This window comes from Mustela putorius, unplaced genomic scaffold, assembly GCF_011764305.1.
Source record: "Mustela putorius furo isolate JIRA1106 unplaced genomic scaffold, ASM1176430v1.1 tig00003867_pilon_pilon_pilon, whole genome shotgun sequence".
Taxonomy (NCBI): Eukaryota; Metazoa; Chordata; class Mammalia; order Carnivora; family Mustelidae; genus Mustela; species Mustela putorius.
This window is the reverse complement of record NW_025422019.1, coordinates 14,122,026-14,144,618: the sequence shown is the minus strand read 5'-3', so window position 1 is coordinate 14,144,618 and position 22,593 is coordinate 14,122,026. Positions and strand designations below refer to the sequence as shown.

Sequence of the window (22,593 nt, the reverse complement as noted above, 5' to 3'; positions counted from 1 at the left end):
CTCCTCAGGATAAGTATTCATAAAGTGTGGCCATGGGACCACCATCAGGGGCATTCCTAAGGAACTTGTTAGAAATGCAAATTCCCAGGCCTCCCTCTAGACCTACTAACTGGGGGGTCAGGGGGACAGCAAGCCCTGCCAGACCTACTAACTGGGGGTTGGGGGGAGGACAGCAAGCCCTGCAGGCGATGCTGACACATGCGTCTTTAGCAGACACTGCTCTTCAGCAGCGGCTAAAGTTAATTTGGAGAATATTAAAGCATAATCTTTACTAAGCTACTACAAATGGATTATTATACTTTATACCAGAATAATTAAGACAAAGATAGCCTTCAACAGAATTTTGTTATGATGTTACATGGTTTAACTGACACTGAATTTTTTCCCAAGAAAAGCAAATACTGGTAATAAAGATTAAATATTGGTAATAAGATTCTAAAGAACGGTTTTCACCTTGTATCAAAAGATTTTTGAAACAGAAATCTGTCTGCCTTTCAAGGACCCACCAAAATTAATAAATACTCCTGCCTGCCCGACTGACTTTATTACTTGCTATAATTAAAACTAGGTATAGAAAAACCAAGTAGAGAAATACTGAAGGCTTAGTATGTAAGGATCTAAGTTATAGTTAATAAAAGAAACTATGAAGAATAAAATCATATATAAAATTAAAAACTAAAAATTTCATGAAGTGCCTTGTTAAAGTTTCACTTTAGAACTTCCAAGTTGGAAATTTTTCTTTTCCAACTTTGAAGTATCATGAAGGAAATGTTGTCTTTATCTGAGTACTTCTCCACACTGCAAATTCCCAACTCAAAAACAAATTCCCATTCATCTTACCAAAAACTCAAAATGTTCTCAACTAGATATTTTTAGCATTTCAACATATACCCCTAACCAGAGAGTACTAATTACTTTCCTTGGGAGGAGTCAAGATGGCGGAGTAGTAGCAGGCTGAGACTACTTCAGCTAGCCGGAGATCAGCTAGATAGCTTATCTAAAGATTGCAAACACCTGAAAATCCATCGGCAGATCGAAGAGAAGAACAGCAATTCTGGAAACAGAAAAACAACCACTTTCTGAAAGGTAGGACCGGGCGGAGAAGTGAATCCAAAGCGACGGGAAGATAGACCCCGGGGGGAGGGGCCGGCTCCCGGCAAGCGGCGGAGCAACGGCGCACAAAATCAGGACTTTTAAAAGTCTGTTCCGCTGAGGGACATCGCTCCAGAGGCTAAACCGGGCGAAGCCCACGCAGGGTCAGTGTGGCCTCAGGTCCCGCAGGGTCACAGAAGGATCGGGGGTGTCTGAGTGTCGCAGAGCTTGCGGGTATTGGAGCGGGAGAGCCGGCTACAGAGACAGAGCGGACAGTAAGCTCGCAGCTCGGTGTTACCTTGAACCGGTCGCAGGCTCAGTGAGCTCGGAGCGCGGCCGGAGGTCAGGCAGACGGGAGTAACTGGCGCTGATCTCTGAGGGCGCACTGAGGAGTGGGGCCCTGGGCTCTCGGCTCCTCCGGGCCAGAGACCAGAGGGCGCCATTTGTATTCCCGTCCTCCAGAACTTTATGGAACGCGGTCAGGGAACAAAAGCTCCTGAAAGCAAAACCGAGCAGATTACTCACCCCGGCCCCTGCTAAGGGCGGTGCAATTCCGCCTGGGGCAAAGACACTTGAGAATCACTACAACAGGCCCCTCCCCCAGAAGATCAACAAGAAATCCAGCCGAGACCAAGTTCACCTACCAAGGAGTGCGGTTTCAATACCAAGGAGAACAGCAGAATTCCAGAGGAGGAGAAAGCAAAGCACGAACTCATGGCTTTTTCCCTGTGATATTTTTTAGTCTTGCAGTTAAATTAATTTTTTTCTTTTTCATTTTTTTTTCTCGCCTCTGGTAAATTTTTTTTAACTTTTACCTTTTTCTTTTTTAACATTTTTTAACCAGTTTATCTAATATATATATTTTTTCTTTTTTATATTTTTCTTATTTGTTTTCTTTTTTTTAAATTCTTTTCTTTTTTTTTCTTTCTTCCTTTTTGAACCTCTTTTTATCCCCTTTCTCCCCCCCCTCACGATTTGGGATCTCTTCTAATTTGGTTAAAGCATATTTTCATGGGGTTGTTGCCACCCTTTTAGTATTTTACTTGCTCCTTCATATACTCTTATCTGGACAAAATGACAAGAAGGAAATATTCAACACAAAAAAAAAAGAACAAGAGGCAGTACCGAAGGCTAGGGACCTAATCAATACAGACATTGGTAATATGTCAGATCTAGAGTTCAGAATGACAATTCTCAAGGTTCTAGCCGGGCTTGAAAAAGACATGGAAGATATTAGAGAAACCCTCTCGAGAGATATAAAAGCCCTTTCTGGAGAAATAAAAGAACTAAAATCTAACCAAGTTGAAATCAAAAAAGCTATTAATGAGGTGCAATCAAAAATGGAGGCTCTCACTGCTAGGATAAATGAGGCAGAAGAAAGAATTAGTGATATAGAAGACCAAATGACAGAGAATAAAGAAGCTGAGCAAAAGAGGGACAAACAGCTACTGGACCACGAGGGGAGAATTCGAGAGATAAGTGACACCATAAGATGAAACAACATTAGAATAATTGGGATTCCAGAAGAAGAAGAAAGAGAGAGGGGAGCAGAAGGTATACTGGAGAGAATTATTGGGGAGAATTTCCCCAATATGGCAAAGGGAACGAGCATCAAAATTCAGGAGGTTCAGAGAACGCCCCTCAAAATCAATAAGAATAGGCCCACACCCCGTCACCTAATAGTAAAATTTACAAGTCTCAGTGACACAGAGAAAATCCTGAAAGCAGCCCGGGAAAAGAAGTCTGTAACATACAATGGTAAAAATATTAGATTGGCAGCTGACTTATCCACAGAGACCTGGCAGGCCAGAAAGAGCTGGCATGATATTTTCAGAGCACTAAACGAGAAAAACATGCAGCCAAGAATACTATATCCAGCTAGGCTATCATTGAAAATAGAAGGAGAGATTAAAAGCTTCCAGGACAAACAAAAACTGAAAGAATTTGCAAACACCAAACCAGCTCTACAGGAAATATTGAAAGGGATCCTCTAAGCAAAGAAAGAGCCTACAAGTGGTAGATCAGAAAGGAACAGAGACCATATACAGTAACAGTCACCTTACAGGCAATACAATGGCACTAAATTCATATCTCTCAATAGTTACCCTGAATGTTAATGGGCTAAATGCCCCTGTCAAAAGACACAGGGTATCAGAATGGATAAAAAAACAAAACCCATCTATGTGTTGCCTCCAAGAAACTCATTTTAAGCCCAAAGACACCTCCAGATTTAAAGTGAGGGGGTGGAAAAGAATTTACCATGCTAATGGACATCAGAAGAAAGCAGGAGTGGCAATCCTTATATCATATCAATTAGATTTTAAGCCAAAGACTATAATAAGAGATGAGGAAGGACACTATATCATACTCAAAGGGTCTGTCCAACAAGAAGATCTAACAATTTTAAATATCTATGCCCCCAACGTGGGAGCAGCCAACTATATAAACCAATTAATAACAAAATCAAAGAAACACATGAACAATGGGGGACTTTAACACTCCCCTCACTGAAATGGACAGATCATCCAAGCAAAAGATCAACAAGGAAATAGAGGACTTAAACGACACACTGGACCAGATGGACATCACAGATATATTCAGAACATTTCATCCCAAAGCAAGAATACACATTCTTCTCTAGTGCACATGGAACATTCTCCAGAATAGATCACATCCTCGGTCCTAAATCAGGACTCAACCGGTATCAAAAGATTGGGATCATTCCCTGCATATTTTCAGATCACAATGCTCTGAAGCTAGAACTCAACCACAAGAGGAAGTTTGGAAAGAACCCAAATACATGGAGACTAAACAGCATCCTTCTAAAGAATGAATGGGTCAACCGGGAAATTAAAGAAGAATTGAAAAAAATCATGGAAACAAATGATAATGAAAATACAATGGTTCAGAATCTGTGGGACACAACAAAGGCAGTGCTGAGAGGAAAATATATAGTGGTATAAGCCTTTCTCCAGAAACAAGAAAGGTCTCAGGTACACAACCTAACCCTACACCTAAAGGAGCTGGAGAAAGAACAAGAAAGAAACCCTAAACCCAGCAGGAGAAGAGAAATCATAAAGATCAGAGCAGAAATCAATGAAATAGAAACCAAAAAAACAATAGAACAAATCAACGAAACTAGGAGCTGGTTCTTTGGAAGAATTAATAAAATTGATAAACCCCTGGCCAGACTTATCAAAAAGAAAAGAGAAAGGACCCAAATAAATAAAATCATGAATGAAAGAGGAGAGATCACAACTAACACCAAGGAAATACAAACTATTATAAGAACATACTATGAGCAACTCAATGCCAACAAATTTGACAATCTGGAAGAAATGGATGCATCCCCAGAAACATATAAACTACCACAACTGAACCAGGAAGAAATAGAAAGGCTGAACAGACCCATAACCAGTAAGGAGATTGAAACAGTCATTAAAAATCTCCAAACAAACAAAAGCCCAGGGCCAGATGGCTTCCCGGGGGAATTCTACCAAACTTTTAAAGAAGAACTAATTCCTACTCTCCGGAAACTGTTCCAAAAAATAGAAATGGAAGGAAAACTTCCAAACTCATTTTATGAGGCCAGCATCACCTTGATCCCAAAACTTGACAAGGATCCCACTAATTACTTTCCTTAATTTTTCCTTAACTCTACATCCATGATTTCCTTGTTTGACACTTTAGTAGTTAATGTATATTACACATGAGAAATTTTATAGGAAAGCATTGTTTTAAATGCGATGACATGGAGCACCTGGGTGGCACAACTGGTTAAGAGACTGAGGGTGCATTGTGATCTCAGATCTTCAGATTAAGCCCCACCTCAGTCTGCTTGAGACTCTCCTTCTCCCTCTGCCCACCGCCCCTCCAACCTCCCTGTCGTTGGGCTCTCTCTCAAATGAACAGATCTTTAAAAATACATAAATAAAATACAATGACATTAATATGATGCTTAGTTTTAAAAATATATAAATCACAATTTTTCTAGATAACCAAAAATCAGGATGAAAATAAGGTGATCTAAAGAGTTCAAGTTAATCAACATTTCCATCATCACGCAATCTTTATGCCTGGAGGCAAAACAGTAAAGCTTCATGTAAATGTAACAGTAAATTCCCAAGTCGTTATTTGCTTCTAATCTGTAATGAACTCCTCGTCTATCCTGCTTATTAAAGGCTCTTAAGATTTAAAGGAAAATTTCCTGTGTACATACAGTACTTTAAATACAAAACAAAAGTTTTGTAGAGACAGATAAGGCTGGTACTACTTAAAAAAGGAAATGGGGGGCAGTCTAAAAATTGCAAGTCTATGAAAAGATGTACCTCAATTTGTCTAAATGAAATTTTGGTACACAACATACATACTAGAACAGAAACCTAACTTCAAATTCTGTATACTGAAAATCTTCTGTTAGCCATGTCACCATTTAAAAAAAAAATCACACAAACTTAGCTACAAAAATTAAATCTGCAGATATCTCAAATACTATTTATGTATTTCTGTGAATTCTTCCTAAAATATCTAGTAATAGAGAATATTTCAAAAGAAAAGGAGGGAGACATGAAGAGAGCAATTTTAGAATTGCTTAAAATAAAAATAATGTTTCAGGGCTCCTGGGTGGCTCAGTGGGTTAAGCCGCTGCCTTCGGCTCAGGTCATGATCTCAGGGTCCTGGGATCGAGTCCCGCATCGGGCTCTCTGCTCAGCAGGGAGCCTGCTTCCTCCTCTCTCTCTCTCTCTCTCTCTGCCTGCCTCTCTGCCTACTTGGGATCTCTGTCAAATAAATAAATAAAATCTTAAAAAAAAAATAATGTTTCATTTATTTGCTAGTATTATTCTGGAGAAAATATCTTCTAATTAAGTCCTACTTTATCCTTCTTTAAAGATATTTTGTTTCTTCAGCCAGCACACTGAGGATTAGTGCTACATACCTTAGTATCCTGACTTATGAAAATCTTTGGCTTTCAGAGAAGTCATACCTTGCAACCCCAAACTGGCTCTGCATGATTGACTGTGATGGGGATATTAGCATTCTTCCTGAAACGAGGCTGAATACCTTTGAGAACATTCACATTTAACCTTGTGAGCTTACTTCTACAAAAACAGTAAACTTTATTTATCAGCTACTAGGGAAAAATCAGTTTAATGTAAGTAATTAATTACACCAGGCAGATAGAAGCCCATATGTTAATTTCTTTTTTTTATTTAAAGGAGTACGTACAGGTGCACTGCATATACCTAAGGGCTTTTCTGAACTCCAAAAAGCATTCATCTAAGCACCTATAAGGCTACTTCATTTCTCAGTTTTGTTTCAGTAGAATCTGATGTTCATCAAACATCAAGTCTGACAAAACAGCAAACTCCCTTCAATTAAGGTCATAATTTGAAGCATTATTCAACAGTGGAATTTAAATTACATATATAGAAAGAAAAGTAGAAGACTGCAAAAAAGTATCAGAAATCACTATTTGGTCTTTAGATTCAGAAAATATGACTGTAGGCCAACACTTCCTTGAACAGAGGAAGGATATGAGCAGTCACCAGAATGTAACCCTCCCTCCCAACATTTCCAAAGGTTGGCAATATGGTTGCTATGATCTGAGTGCCCTGACACCTACATTTCTGGGAAACCACAGAATGGAAGTAATCCACAACTTCATTTCTTGAGAAGATGAACCCTTAATTACAAAGGTGCAAAAAGGAAGTCCTCAATTGCTTACTCTTATGGCTGCAGTATTCAAATTATATATATATATATAAAAAATATTCAGACAAATAAAACCTGGGAGAAAAGATAATAGGTAGGTAAGCAAAGCAGCAATAATTCATACTTGCAGTTAACCGATTTAATGATGCTTTCTTCTACAGAGGTTGTTCTTAAACACACACATACACACAAACACAAAGACAAACCAACAAAAAGTCCCAGCAGCCTGGTGGAGGAAGTCCTCTGCATGATCCATCCAGCATGTTAACCAAGCTGAATGAGTCCTGAGTGACAACACCGGGTCTGTATGACACGTGAACACAGAGCACATGACCAACCAAAAGTCTCTAAGTTCAACCTCATCTCCTACCATTTTTGCAGAATAATTTAAAAGTTGAATTCTGCCTTTACTGTTTCAGCTATCTTAGCTTGAAACTTGCTGAAGGTATTGGTGAGCTGTCGAACAGCACAAACAGGAAGTAAAGGTATCTAGATAATAAACCACAACTGAAATTAGTCTTTGAGGAATTGAAATGTTACTTAAGTTCTTTAAAAAAAAAAAAATTCATTAGAATTGCACTTTTTACATGCCTTTTCCCACTCAAGGTAACAAAATCAGTATTAATTTCAGCTTAATAAGAATTACTGCTTGCACCAAATAGGAGAAGAGCTGTTTGTTTTTTAAACAGAGTATCATAAACAATCTTTTAACACGAAAGTTCTCAGGACAAGCAAAAAGATGGCTAAATTCCATTTTCAACTCATGGTAACACCAAAGCAACTTTAAGATTGTGAATAAGATGAACTGAAGCTAAATACTGTAGAGGGAATTTTAAAAGTCAGAACTGTTAAGAAACTTTGAAGAGAAATGAACTATTCTCACACGACTTGAAAAGGAAATGGGTCTAGATGAATCCTGAGACATGTTCATCCACTGATGTTCCACAGTGAACAGGGGCAGTTGCACAAGAAGTACACCATAAAACCTAAGTTTAATAAGAGTTGTAATTAAGAGTACTTTATATTGAAGCTTGGTAGAGGAAAAATTCAAATGAAATTTTTAAAGTAGAACCTTTTTTTGCCTTCTTTGGTATTTTAGTCATTAATTATTTATTTAGGAAAAGTAGAGGCATCCAGGTCTGGAGTAATTGGGCACATTTATATATGAAAAATAATCAGAAACCAATTAATAGATCTGTCATACACAAATACATATATATAAACATTTTATTTTAATAATACTCTTTATCACTTCAATTTAAATCATTCCATTATGAAAATGTCTTAATTGAAGACAGAATATTTCTTCAAAACTCTAAATTAAGCAGAGCTTTAACCATTAAATTTACAGCAATAGAGCCTTTAGAAATACTTAACTCTTCATTTTACAATAATATTTCCCCTTTAAAAATTTGTCATAGTTTGTCACAGATTTAAAATACAAGGCACCTAATGCTAGGAAAGGATAATACAGTTTATGTAGTGTGATCTTTAAAGTCCCACTAAATTAACATGGACACACTTGCATAAAATTAAGCATTTTTTCTGTGTTGTTAATTTGCAATATTCTACTAAACTCAAAAATATAATCCGTACCTATTATAGGCAGCTTACTTCATCACTTTATCTGTTAAGAAATACTGATCTATATACTTAAATGATTTCTTGAAAACATTTTCATAATATAGGCCAGCATTTAACAAATAATATGTGAAAATAAAGTGTCCAGAACATTAGAATTCTATTCCTTGATTAGTCAAATTATTTCATCAGCTGAATTCCTTGAGATGTGTAAGGCAGGTTGGTCCTTTAGAGGGACTGTGGATTGGAACTTCCTATAACTGTAGTGATATGTACACAGCTACATAGCAAAGTACTTCATTATGAAATGAAGAAAACCGATATGAGGAAAATATATTTTAGAGTTCCAAACAACTGAAACTGTTATTTTTCAGACTAGGCACTGAAACATTTTCTACAAAAACTTGCCAGAGATTGTCTCTTTGCTGCATAATGTTCCATTATCAAGCTAAAAATAAAAACAAACATAAAATCGTCATTAGTTTATAACCGTCACAGCTTTAATTTTCTAGTTACTGCAAAAAGCAAATTATCTTAACATTGAAATATATATCAAACACAGTTTATGTACTTAATAACTGGAACCTGGAACTGGAGGTGAGTACTAAGAACTCACAGAAGGAAGTTCCATACTACTGTTGAAGGCTGACAGCCAACACTGCTTAGTAAGACAGCATAGTAACAGTTTTATTCATGGCATACCCCATCATTACCCCATGGAGACAAGACTCCTGCCACACCTGTCCTTTAAACACTACTGCAGTCCATCTTCACAATCTCCCCTTTATCCAACTCTCACTTCCAAAAATACTGAATCCTTGCCTGGGTGGGGGTGGGCATGAGTGTGAACGTGGGAATAATGAACAGCATACTAGGGAGAGCGTGCATAAATTACAGTACTAAAACGCTTTAAAGAATAACTGTATGGATTTTTTTTTTTTAGCTTGAAGATGGCAAGTAAACATATTTAGTTCCACTCTGTCCCCAAAAGCTCAGGAGACGAACAATAAAGGGATTTTTTTTTTTTAAGGAATAAATCACATGAACAAAGAGCAGAGCAGAGACAAGAAAACAACAGCCAGCCAGATCTCTCTAAAAAGAGGGGTGAAGGAACACCAAAGAACAAGAAAATTAGCTTGGTTTTTAGAAAAAGCTACACATTCAGTTACCCTGCCTAACTTTTCACAGCTTGTCAAGTGCCTCTTCTCCAACCCAGGAGAAGATGTGAGGTTTATTTTCTATAAGGAGTAAATAGAGGGTCTCTGGACTGGGGAAATGCCAGGCACAATCCAACATGACTCAGTTACCCGAATAACACTTATATAATCATAACATTGTAAACACTGCTTATAGATCTATCCAGAATTATACAATAACTACACTGAGATCAGGAGGTGAGAAGGCAGGTAAATTGGGTGGAGACAAAGGAGGGGGAAACTTGAAAGTAATCTATCCTCATCTACCAAAGTGGGAAAATAGACTGATGATGCCTAAAATGGAGAAATCAAGAAATAAAAGTATAAGCAGGATACTTAGAGAGACTGTGTGTGGCATGGGTGGGAAAGCAGGAAGTAGGGATCAAAACAAGAGACTACGAGTTTAAAGTGATTCCTCAGAGTAGGACAAGAGCGAAAGCAGAACAGGCAGTACAGAGTGGGTGGCAACTGCTTTGTACAAGAAATCTTGTAGAATTCTAACTCTGTGAACTATGTGCATGTATAACCATCATAACAATAAAAGCTAGAATAAAAAACTGGTTGACCAAAGAAACCCAGAACCAAGACAATTAGCCCTAGGTCAGAGGTAAATTTACCATGAAGACAATAACAATTAAGCTTCAAAGTCCAATTTGAGTGCAGGGAGTTGACAGTAGCTGTTCAGTGTTCTAGGTGAGCCAGGGAAGCTCAGTGCAATCAGGAAACATTTCAATATAAAAGGGACCTGAAGCTCTCAAATTTCAATAATTTACTGTGATTTCTCACTCTCACTCTAAATGAATATATAATCACTTTTATACATGCCAAAAATGTATGTTGGATGTATTTCAGGCATTCATTCAGTGAAAGATAAAAATACATAAAAATACATAAAATATCATGTACTCATTTTTCATGTCATAAATATAAGGAAAGATAGTATTTCTTAAAATTTTTTAGGAATGGAGAAATGTTCTTGAAACAGTAAGTGAAAAATCCTAGCCAATCAGGATATACACTATGCTAGTTAGGGAAAACACACACACATGTATAGAGAAAAGACTGGATATACACCAAAATAATACCTTTTTTTTTTACTTTTATACTACAGGAAAAATATCTTTCTAAAGTGTACTGTTACATAAAAAGATATTCTTAGTATGAATAAAAGTAATAGTTAAACGTTGGATCACTTCATTTGCATAGTTTCAACTTACCAAGTATTTAATACTTGCAATAATCTAATGAGAGAGGGACCACTGTAACCCCATTCCACAAATAAGAAAACTGAGGCACAGACAGGTTAATAACCTTGCATAAGATCACACAGCTAAGTACATGGAGAAGCTAGAATTGGAACCCGGGCAGTGTGACTCTAGAGCTCGTCTTTTACCTTCTAGACTATGCTTCCCTGAAAAAGCTAATTACGGAAAACCAATTCTGTATTTGAGCATTATAGGAATAAAGAAGCTTATACAAACCTGGACTACAGACAACAGCTAACTAGCTCCATCCTCCTGAGAAACACCATGCATAGGAATGAGACTCTCGCACTGTTCACTGTCTTCAGGAACCCTTAAAAAAAAATTATGGTAATAGTTAAGGAAAGCTTTAAAACTGAAAAGAGCTCTTAAAAATTATCTATTCCATTGTTTGATGCTGTGAGATCAGAACTAAAATTAGGGCAAGATTTCTCAACAACTTGCCACAAGTTCTGATTATAGTATGATGCAAAAATAAAAATCTTTTAAAAAAGAAAAAAATGAAAAAATCTGAGGCAGTGTTATCATGTTTTATTATAAATCTTATTCACACCAGTGAACACTTTTTCTACGTTTAAATTCATTACACCAAAACAATAAGCACTTAGGTTTTACCTGTAAATCAAAACATTTTTTAAAAGTAGTTGTGAAGAAACTATCTTACCACCCAAAGTATCTCAACAACTTATTTTACCTGACATAATACATATATAAACAATAATCTTTCAATAATCCTTCATACTAGGCCAGCATATGATTTCCAGTTTATTTAGCAAGGAATATCTTTTTGAAAACTTATATTAGAACCAAACCTACCTCTGAATTCGATGTTTTCTGCATATAAAGGCAAAAATTCTTCTGATTCCCACCATCACAGGATCCCAATTATTATAATGGCATAAGAGAGTCACAATAAAAAATGAGAAAAATACAGGGATAGCGCCTGCAAAAAATAACCAAGAAAACTGCACCTAAAAATAAAAACAAAAAAAAAACCCAAAATTATCATTAAGATAATTTTCTCCTTTAATATAAGTTTTCCATTTATGAAAATTTGCAGGAATAATTTAAAACACCAAGAATACTAAGCACTGACAGTATGTTATTAAGTATGAGGATTCAGAAATCAACGTATGATTCTTGCTTAAATTACCAACAAAATTATGTCCTGTTTGGGAAAGGGTCTAAAGGAAAGCCAGAAGGCACACTTTTCATTTATTAAGTGTAATACATCCGGGAGCGGAATTACAAAACGTTAAACTTTGTCTTCTACATCATGATGCCCTTTTTCTTTTTTTTTAACTGATTACTGCTGACTTTCAAGTAGATCCTCCCCTTCAGTGTCTAAAGTCACCTTCAAAAACTCACATTTTTAAAAACTACGTTACAGTATGCTGGGATATGTTGTGCTATGTGACAGTGTCTTAAAGATGGCACCAAAAACAGATAAACACTTAAGTGCAACTTTTGCAAACCTTTTATTAACAATTTGCAAAAAATTCTAATCCTGACTCTTAAAACTAGTTTGTTTCTGTAGTAACAAATGAAAAATTTCAAAAGGAAATCATGGCTAAGTAAAATAAAGATGACAAATAGGAATACTTTTACTAAAATGTGAGCCAGAAAAGACAAGCAGCAAGCAGAGCTGATGAAAAGCCCCTCAGATATCATCAAAGCTAAGCCCCCAGTACATCATCTTATCAGGGTTCTCAAGAAAATTAAAAATAATGAGATGCCATAAAGTGAAGAAACGCCATCTAGATACAACAAAGATCAAAAAAATTGTCAAAGAAGGCTGCACTGACTGAGACTTACTGCAACCCACTGGTGTGATCTCCTTCAAATAATGATGAAAATAGTAACTCCTGTCTTTAAAATAGATCAGAAAAACTGTGTTTGCCCTCTTTAAGTGTTAAAAAAAAAAAAAAAAAAAAAAAAAAAAAGTGAGGTTTAGGATCACAGGCAAGACTCCCTCTGGTGGATACTACTTCATTTCATAGGACCATTAGTCAGAGTAATGGGGTTTTATGAGAATATTTTTTATGAGGGACTCACAATGCATAACACAAGAATAATCACTGACAACTTTTACATTGCATGTCCTGCTTGACTGATACACACATGGGCTTTCAGTCTAAGACCCGGAAAAGAGCATTCAGTAAGAGAAACTAAAAAGCCTTCATGCTGTTATCAAATTACTGTTATAACATATTCCAGGAATATTTGCAAGAATATACATAATCAAGAAAAACCATGATACACTTATATGACCCCAGACCAGAAAAAGTATGAAAACTGAAGACTAATGAGTTAAAAATGTAGACAGAATTGATAAGAGTGGCTTCATAAATATTCAGCCTATTTTATAACTGAGTAAAAGCAAACTTTGTAAGGTAGGTAAAACCCTAGTTGACTTTTAAAGACCAAGTTCCCTTGTAACAACGCAAGTTATTTATGTCGCCACATAATAAAAAACTTATAATTTGATTCCCAACAAGCTATGAAGACAATTTTTCACATGAAGACATTTATTATAACAAAATATTGTCTACATTATAAAAAATATCTAAAAACCTGAATATATGTGAATACAAATCTGAATACAATCAGAGATGCTTCCTATTACACAAAATACCAATTAAATAGGTAATGATTTATTTTAGGCATGATAAAAGATATTGATAACTGCTAATTTCAGAAACTATATATAAATACAGTTGGCTATGAAAATCAAAAACCCCGTGAAAGTAGATTTTCCTGTTTTTTATTTATTTATTTTTTTTCCTCCTGGTTTACATAAGAGAGAGACAGAGAGCATGAGCAGGGGAGGAGCAGAGGGAGAGGTAGCTAAGCAGGGTCCCTGAGACCAGGCTGAATCTCAGGACCTGGATCATGACCTGAACCTAAGGAAGCTAAAATGTAAACGGACTGAGCCATCCAGAAGTCCCTCCTGTTTCTACAGCTCTGGGACACACCCTGCCACTTTTTCTAGAAGGTATCCTCTTACCCTCAATTCCCATGCACCAAAAGGCCCACCCCCTACTCATTTAACTGGCTAATTCTAGGTGTGAAGACAATCAAGAAAGGACTGGTTATGTTTTTCTAATTATGCAAACAATTATTTGTTTATTTATTTTCATTTTCCCTTTTCTTCTGTTTTGTCCTATCTTGAAGTATTTGATTAAACAAATTACATAATCATTTAATAAAATTAGGTCCCCTGTGACAGTTCTTTTTTAATCCTAAAATTAACCTTCAATTTTTATTTTTCAAATCTGCAAAAGCTGATGTTTTCAAAATATAGTACAGAAAAATTCATTTACATAGTAGTCTACCAAAATCCTCTAATAACAATACTTCCCCAGTTTCACTAGAGCAAGTTTGGTTGATATTCAAGATCCTGAGATGTGGAAGGATCTCACTATTATTCAAATCTGTAAAGAACCTAATGATGTGTAACTTTAGTGTTATGTACATTTTATAATATTCACATTCTTTTAAAATTCATGGTACATAAGATAATTCTCAGCTAAGGAGAAGCTGTTTTTAACCATGACAAATAAATAAGAATTCACTGAGTCATGAAACAAAGTAAATAACAGCACAGAATTGTTTAGAATATATATCACTTGGAATATTTTGCATTTATCCTATGAACTGCACAAAGATCTAAAGAAAAATCACTTTAAAATCTGATTCTAACTTCAATATATTATAAGCCTTTGGGCTTTTAAGTATTTCCTCTTCAAATTTTATTAAACCAAAGCACGCGTGCACACACACACACACACCATTTTATTACTTAATACTTGGGAGTTCAGGGGAGCCTGGGGGGGTCAGTCAGTTAAGCATCCGACTCTTGATTTTGGCTCAGATCATGATATCAGGGGTGTGTTACTGAGCCCTGTGTTGAGATCAAGCCCTGTGTTAGGCTCCAGTTGGGCATGGAACCTACTTAAGATTCTCTCTCTCTGCCTCTTCCTGCTCATACTCTTTCTCTCTTAAAAAAACAAAACAATGGGCGCCTGGGTGGCTCAGTGGGTTAAAGCTTCTGCCTTTGGCTCAGGTCATGATCCCAGGGTCCTGGGACTGAGCCCTGCATCGGGCTCCCTGCTCGGTGAGGAGCCTGCTTCCCCCTCTCTCTCTCTGCCTGCCTCTCTGCCTATTTGTGATCTCTGTCAAATAAATAAATAAAATCTTTAAAAAAAAACAAAAACAAAAAATCAGGGGCACTTGGGTGGCTCAGTGGGTTAAAGCCTCTCCCTTCGGCTCCAGTCATGATCTCAGCATCCTGGGATCGAGCCCCACATCGGGCTCTCTGCTTACTGGGGAGCCTGCTTCCCCCTCTCTGCCTGCCTCTCTGCCTACTTGTGATCTCTCTATCAAATAAATAAGATCTTTAAAAAACAACAACAACAAAACAAAAAACAAAAAAACAAAGTTTGTAAACTTTGAACTGAGTGATAAATGACTACACTACATCTTTTAGTACTATATATACTATGCCTCTTTTCTCCTTGTTACTCCTAGAAGCAGTAAAGAAATTCCTTGCTTCATGCTGTGGGGAGAGATTCTCTTTTTTGTGATGTTACCATTGCCAATGTTTGCCATAAAAATCCCTGCATCCATACCAGGACATCACAGAAGAGGGACAGAGCACCTGCCCTCCTGAGTCCTGACAGAAATGAGCATTTGCTGAGAAACATAATTCTATGTTGCTCATATCTATAATGTTACTGCAGTATTAAGGAATCTTTGGAATTTATCTTAGGAATCAAAATACTACTACTTATATAATAAAATATATCCCATTCCCTATTCTATACCACTGACTTACCAACAAAATGTGGAATAACCAGCTCCCAAACTGGACCAGAACTATATTTAAGATATTGTCCTTAACTTAGAAATTAAGAAAAAATAAAAGTTAAAAATGTATGAGATTATCCATTTCTTTGGTACTTTTTATATCTCTATATAGTAAAGCACCTTAGAGAGGCAGAGCAGGCACCAACTATTAATCATGGTTGTATGGCTTATAATTTAATCATATGTCCTAACTTTCACTTCACTACTCCATTTGAAAAATCCATCTAAAATGGGGGTTACCTGGGTGACTCAGTTGGTTAAGTGTCAGATTTTTTATTTCAGCTCAGGTCACGATGTCAGTGTCATGAGCTTGAGTCCCAAAGGGGCTCCCTGCTCTCAGCAGGGAGTCTGCTTGAGATTCTCTCTCCTCTGCCTCTCTTTCCCACTCATGCTCTCTTGTGCACTTTCTCTCAAAAAAAATTCATCTAAAATATTTAATGAACAGTTTGCCTTACCTTTTGCATACACATGTCAGCTATTATGGACAGAGGTATTGTAAGGCTTAGTGCAAGTGTGCCTATCAATGATGAGGTAAGAAAGCAGCCCCTAAAAAGGAAAAAAAGAAAATAAACATTTCCATATGAAAAAAGTAAAACCACCAAAGAAAATATAGGCATGAAATATCAGGAATAAAGACAAAAGCTTAGGGCAGATTGAGAAGCCATAAAGCAACTAGGATGATTTTTTAAAGTTTACCTTCAAATATTAAAAAATCCAAATATATAAGAATAAAATTTTCAAGTATTTCATACTATTTTCAAAATTTGCTTACACATACTATTCAACATTGGATGTACAGCTTCTATTTCACTAACATTTTTTATACAACTGTCAAAAGAACTCTTATAGTTTTGTAATACCTAGCTAACAAAGAAAATAGCTTAATTAAACTTCAGGATATTACTTCACAACACAGACTTTTAAGAAAGTAGATAGCCCAACTTACGAGTCTGTCAGCAAAGCAAAAATATCTCACTCTCATGAAAATTAAAATAGTCTTCAGATTTGTGTTGCTCTTTTGGTTTGGGTTAGCAATGAAAAGAGCTGATAATTTTTAAAGTATACTTCCTTCCTGTTTTCCTTTTTTGTGGTAATTGTTCTAACCAAAATATAAGTTCTTCATTTTCTTTTCACCTTGAATTTTCAATGTTGGTATCAAATTTTGAATTACCACTCTGGAAAGTTTTATTTAGTTGAAGGGAAAAAATGAAAGGAAGCATTATACCGAATAGGTAAGCCATTTATACAGACTAATAATGTGGATGTATAAAAAGAAAATAGGGGTGCCTGGCTGAGAGCATTCCTGCTCTCAGGGTCATGAGTTTGAGCCCCACATTGCAGGCAGAGGTTACTTACGGAAAGAAAGAAAGAAAGATAGATAGATAGATAGATTAATTAATTATAAGCCAAGATAAAACCATAATGTATATAATTAAGAGATTCACAGAAATTCTAAACTACTAAATTCTAGCTCAGTATATGACAAAATTAATACTGTCCTGCAAAAAAGCCTATCTCTTGATAAAGTGTCACTCAACATTTCAACAGAGGCTATACCATCAGTTCTTATCACTGTAGTAAAGAGAACTCAAGCACTAGTAGTTCCTACCACACATGAGCTGCTCTGTGAAAAGACAGTTCAAGAGGTCAAAAAAATTTTTAATGTGGCATATGTTTTTAGAGATTTATAACACAAAGTACAATCATGAAGAATCTGAAACAAAGTATTAACAAGAAAACTGTTTGACTTACACCAGCTTTTCCCAATTTAGCTGATGGCTGAATCCTTTTGTCATCTATTATCATTTCAGGGACTTACTTTAGGAAATGCTGAGACAAAGAACTAGGTACTATCATTCAACATCTATACAAATGGTACAGGATTTGGGCTTAACAATGCACCTCAGTTTGTTTGTTTGTTTTAAATAAAAAAATCAGTGACAATTCTGTATCTTTAAATTTACAAAAAAAAAAGCTCACAACCACACTTTGAAATCTGTAGTTTACTACTCAGCACTTGGATTATGTAAGATGAAGTTTACTGTTCTTTTTATAGTTAAACATACAATAATAACCCTGATCCCCCCCCCCGCCAAAAAAAGGGAATCATCCTACATGCAGATTATGAGTTGATTTAAATGTATATTTTCTTATGATTTAAAAAGATGTAAGGGGCACCTGGGTGGCTCAGTGGGTTACAGCCTCTGCCTTCAGCTCAGGTCATGATCCCAGGGTTCTGGGATCGAGCCCCACATCGGGCTCTTTGCTCAGCGGGGAGCCTGCTTCCCCCTCTCTCTCTCTGCCTGCCTCTCTGCCTACCTGTGATCTCTGTCTGTCAAATAAATAAATAAAATCTTTAAGAAAAAAAAAAAAGATGTAAAATATATAGAGATAAGCTTCTTAAACTTGTTCGGTTGCCAAGAACACCCAGAATTTAAGGGATGTGTTTGTTTCATTACTGATTGGTTTGCTGCTACTGAGCCGTTACCATTAGTACTCTTAATCACTCGAGTGTCAAAGTATATATGAAAAATAAACTTTCTTGAGATCCTGAAAAATCCATTCTAGGTAAGGATAAACATAGCTTTTATCATAATATAAGACTATGAATGTCCAATTTATCATTCAACAATACATACTCATATACACATTTGGGAAAATAAATAGTGTTCCCTCCATGGGGATTGATAATGCAATTCTCTATCAAAATCTAAAATCCGTATGACTGACTTAGTCTTTTCCAATTACAGGCATTTAACCTGCAGCTTACTTAAGTATACATGCAAAGATAAACAGGAGGATATTCAATGCTACTTTATTTACAAAGCAAAGCACTGGGAACTTAAAATGTCTACCAATAAGGAACAGGTAAAACACATTATATTCTACCTGGTATGTAACATAATGGATTGGAACATAATATACTAGAATACTACGTAGGCTTTAAAAAATGAATTGAACCTAACTGCTGATATAAGGAACAGGTAAAACACATTATATTCTAGCTGGTATGTAACATAATGGATTGGAACATAATATACTAGAACACTACATAGGTTTTAAAAAATGAATTGAACCTAACTGCTGATATGTAAAGATTTACAAAACAATCAGGGAAAAAAAGCAAGTACAAAACAATATCCACAGCAAGTCCTCATTTGTGTGTTAAAAGTAAGACAGATTGGGGGTGGATCAGGAGACTGATACACACTTCTACATGGGTAAAAAATTTTGTAGAAGGTTTAGAAGTTAATAATGGTTGCCTCTGGGAAAAAGGAATGGAGATTTAAAGTGAAAGAGAGAAAACATTTCCTTTTCATTGTATATCCTTTTGTAAACTTTTGTACGTATTATTCTTTTCATTCTAAAAAAGTTAAATTTAAAAAATTCTAAAACATGTTATTTATTTAAATGTAAAGTTTTCTAAAGGAGCAAAAAAAAGCTCACATAGAGAGACTACATGTCACAACTCCTACTTGATCATCCCCTAAAGCCTATATTAAATTCTGCTAAACATAATAAAACTCTCTACTGTATGTTTAATTAAAACTGGAGCTCTCAATAAAGAATGAGCATTTTAATATTTGTAGTTACATAATCTGTTTATTATGAGTCTTAATGTAATAATGTAATAGGCATCATACTTAACCCTTCTCTAGTCTAACATCCAAAGAAAAATTTAATAATTGCTTTCAAATCTATTACTTTGCCTTGAAATTATCTAATTTAAACTAAAATTCCTAGAAAACATGAACCTGTATTAAAATACAGTGAGTACATAATTAAACTGTAGTAAAAAATGATGGAATATCAACAATCCCTCATGATTCAACAGAGTTCAATCAAAAAACTACCAATAAGTAGTTCTATCTGTTCAGAATCAAGAGTAGAGAGAGGCAAGAGAAACCAGAGAACAAAAGAAATACCAAAATTGATAGCAAAGAAGCAATAGGATGAGAGAGTATACAATATATATTAATACAGAAAATAAAATATGTAAATCTCTTGGCTTAAAAAAATAGCACATAAAATACACATAATGAAAGATGGAAGATTGAATGAATAAATGGATTCTGATATCAAAGTGTTTTAGATCAGTAAAGAAAACTTAAGGACATAAATTAACTATAAAATAAAGTCTATCTTTAAGTGCTACGTGAAAGGGAGTAAGCGTGGAAGAATATCAAGAAAACCGTAATTTCGCTAATTGAGGAGAGGGAAAAGTACAGGTAGAGCATTAAGGAAGTCTTCATGGAAAAGGCTATTTTGTCTCAGTCTTTTGCAAGGGATAACTAGTCAGTGGTCTTAATTTGTGTATCGTAAAATCCATTTAGAAGCTTAAGAGTACAATTTGTGGTGTTTTTTCGGTTCCTATTAGATAGTAACATGACTAACTTTAAAGCTCTGTATTTGAAAGATTTCTTAAATTCCATACATGATATTGTCTTCAAACTATTTTAGGGTCATTACCACACATCAATATATTTGATACAACATTTCAAAACATGTTAACATCTCAAATTAATCAGGGTTACATATCTAGCTCACTTATATGAAAAGTGCTAAGAATAAAACAAAAAAAGTCTATGAACAACCATTCCAAAGTCTCTTAAGTTCCCTAGATTCTCACTCAGAACTCATGTTATTCATATTCAGAATATAAACCTCCATTAGATAATGACACCTTTCATCTATATAACATTCTACTTTTAAAACACTTCTATAAATTTAGATCATTTATATGCATTCATTCATTCAAATATGTATTCAACAAATATTTATTGAGCTCCTTCTACGTATAAGGTATTACTCTATACAGTCAGTGTACAGAAGTTAAAAAACAAAGTTCCTGCTCTAGTGGAGTTAATTTATTAAAGTGTGAAGTGTGTAGGGGGAGAAGGTGCACAGAAGAAGCCATCAGAAGACAAAAGAAAACAAATGCTTAAACTATCCAAAAGTCCATGAGCTGGTATCTAATAAATCATAGGGTATAAATAGTACATACCACAACCACAGGAACTCTGAGAGAACTGTTCCAATAAGGCCGTTAATGATAATGCACATTAATACTACTTTATTGGGGAACTCAAAGTCCTCAAATCCAGTATAATGAAGTAAAAAGAAACCTGGCCATAAGAGCAGCAGATTAAACAGACCTACAAAACCTAAATATGTATAAAAGAGACAACAGTTAGTAACTGAGATTCATTTAAGTTTTTCAAACTTATAATGCTGTAATTAGAAAACATTAGATTTTGCACAAAGAGCTCCAACAGGTTTCCTTAACTGGAACTTCTCTTTCTCTCAGTCAGACATATGGGCAGCTCAACATCGGAAAAAACTGTACTAGCAACTGTGGTCACTGAGTCTTCAAGATTCCACTATTCACGCTGCACAGAGCAACTACTACAGAATAAACCACTAATTCAAAAAGAAAGGTTGTTAACCTTAGCTACTAATAAGTTAGTTACTTCAAACTTAATGAAATAACTGATATATCTGTGTGTATGGATATGCAGCCCAAATTAATTATGGGGAAGTAGACAGTCTGCTCTCTGATTTAACACATATTTATGTTTAAAGCACCTGTGCTATTGCTGGGAATAACGGAGAAGTTTCCAAACCAGATATATTCTTGGTCCTTGCTTTCCAGGGAGCTCATAAGCTAACTGGTGAGATAACATATATACACAAACAGCTCCTCAACTTATGAACTACATGCAGACTATCTGTAAAGGAAGGCTGTAACATTTAGTGCAAAAGTGTGTGCTCTGCAGTCGGACTGCCCTGAGTTCCAATCCCAGCTCCACCATTCACCAGTACTGTAAACCTTATACAAGATGCAAAACCTCTCTTAAGCCTCAGTTTTCCAACCCATAACCATAAAATCACATTTAATTTGGTTACTGGGAAAATTAGATGAAACACTTATACAATATAACACAGTACCTGGCATAAAAAGTTAGTAAAGGTAAACTATTACTATTAAAGAAATGTAAGTTTAATGTTACTACATGTGAATACAAAGACTATAAAGGAAAAATTTACAATTCTATAGTAATTTTTATTGCACTTCCTCTACAGTTGAACATCATAGATCCATTAGGTAACTATAGAGCTTACTTAAAAGAAACTTAAATCACAGTAAATATGTATTTTGTATTTGTTCCTAAATAATAAACTAGAATTTAGGATGCCTAGTTAAATCTAAACAGGACTGGAGTGTCCATTCTCTATTTGCTGCTAAGGACTTAGAACCACCCACCATCTCTGAAGAACTGTCTTGGAGAGCAAACAAGCTTGTCTTTCCCATGAAGTTCCCACCCTGATCAGCCCACCCCCTCTACAGCCCACAACTAACTCATGAAGGATGCACAAGGCCATGCTCATGGCTGAAATCCTAATGGCTCAAGCCCAGAAGGTCTCTGAGGAGTACCTTCTTCTTCACGCTCCTGAAGTGTTATCTGCTCCTTCACCCTCCCCTCTTCCTGTTGCCCCGACATGCCCCAAACTGGGCCAAACCTCAGTTATACATGAGCCCACATGGCTCTTTCTGATTCTCTATCCTGCTTTTCTTACTTCCTTGTCAGTTTTCCCTGCAGAGTGCCCCTCAATAAATCACCCACAAGAAATTCCTGTGATTAACATAATAAATAAATAAATGTAAATGAGGGGGGGGGAGAAATCATATCCTGCTTCTAAGATACCCAATTTAAGATAACTAGCGATAAAAATAAAAACAAATCAAATGACACATACAAAAGGGACCAAGCTTACACAACATTAAAAAGCTGTAATTAAAACACCAAAATTTGGCATTACCAAAAACCAAATCTAGTTTGGGGTCCCTGAGCTAAATTAAGTCCACAGAATCCCACATA

The 22,593-nt window shown here is 35.8% G+C and overlaps 1 protein-coding gene across 1 annotated transcript in view; it reads right to left on the bottom strand.

Annotated features, from left to right (window-relative positions):
* Nucleotides 1–8,017: 8,017 nt before the first annotated feature.
* SLC35F5 (solute carrier family 35 member F5) overlaps nucleotides 8,018–22,593 on the bottom strand; it is a 36,852-nt gene continuing 22,276 nt past the window's right edge. Inside the window, exons 12-16 of the mRNA XM_004773363.3 lie at nucleotides 20,718–20,877; nucleotides 16,168–16,258; nucleotides 11,660–11,814; nucleotides 11,063–11,156; nucleotides 8,018–8,833 (exon numbers count right to left, since the gene is read on the bottom strand). Of these exons, the coding sequence (XP_004773420.1) occupies nucleotides 11,081–11,156; nucleotides 11,660–11,814; nucleotides 16,168–16,258; nucleotides 20,718–20,877 (482 nt within the window). The 3' untranslated portion in view covers nucleotides 8,018–8,833; nucleotides 11,063–11,080. The remainder of the gene's footprint in view (nucleotides 8,834–11,062; nucleotides 11,157–11,659; nucleotides 11,815–16,167; nucleotides 16,259–20,717; nucleotides 20,878–22,593) is intronic.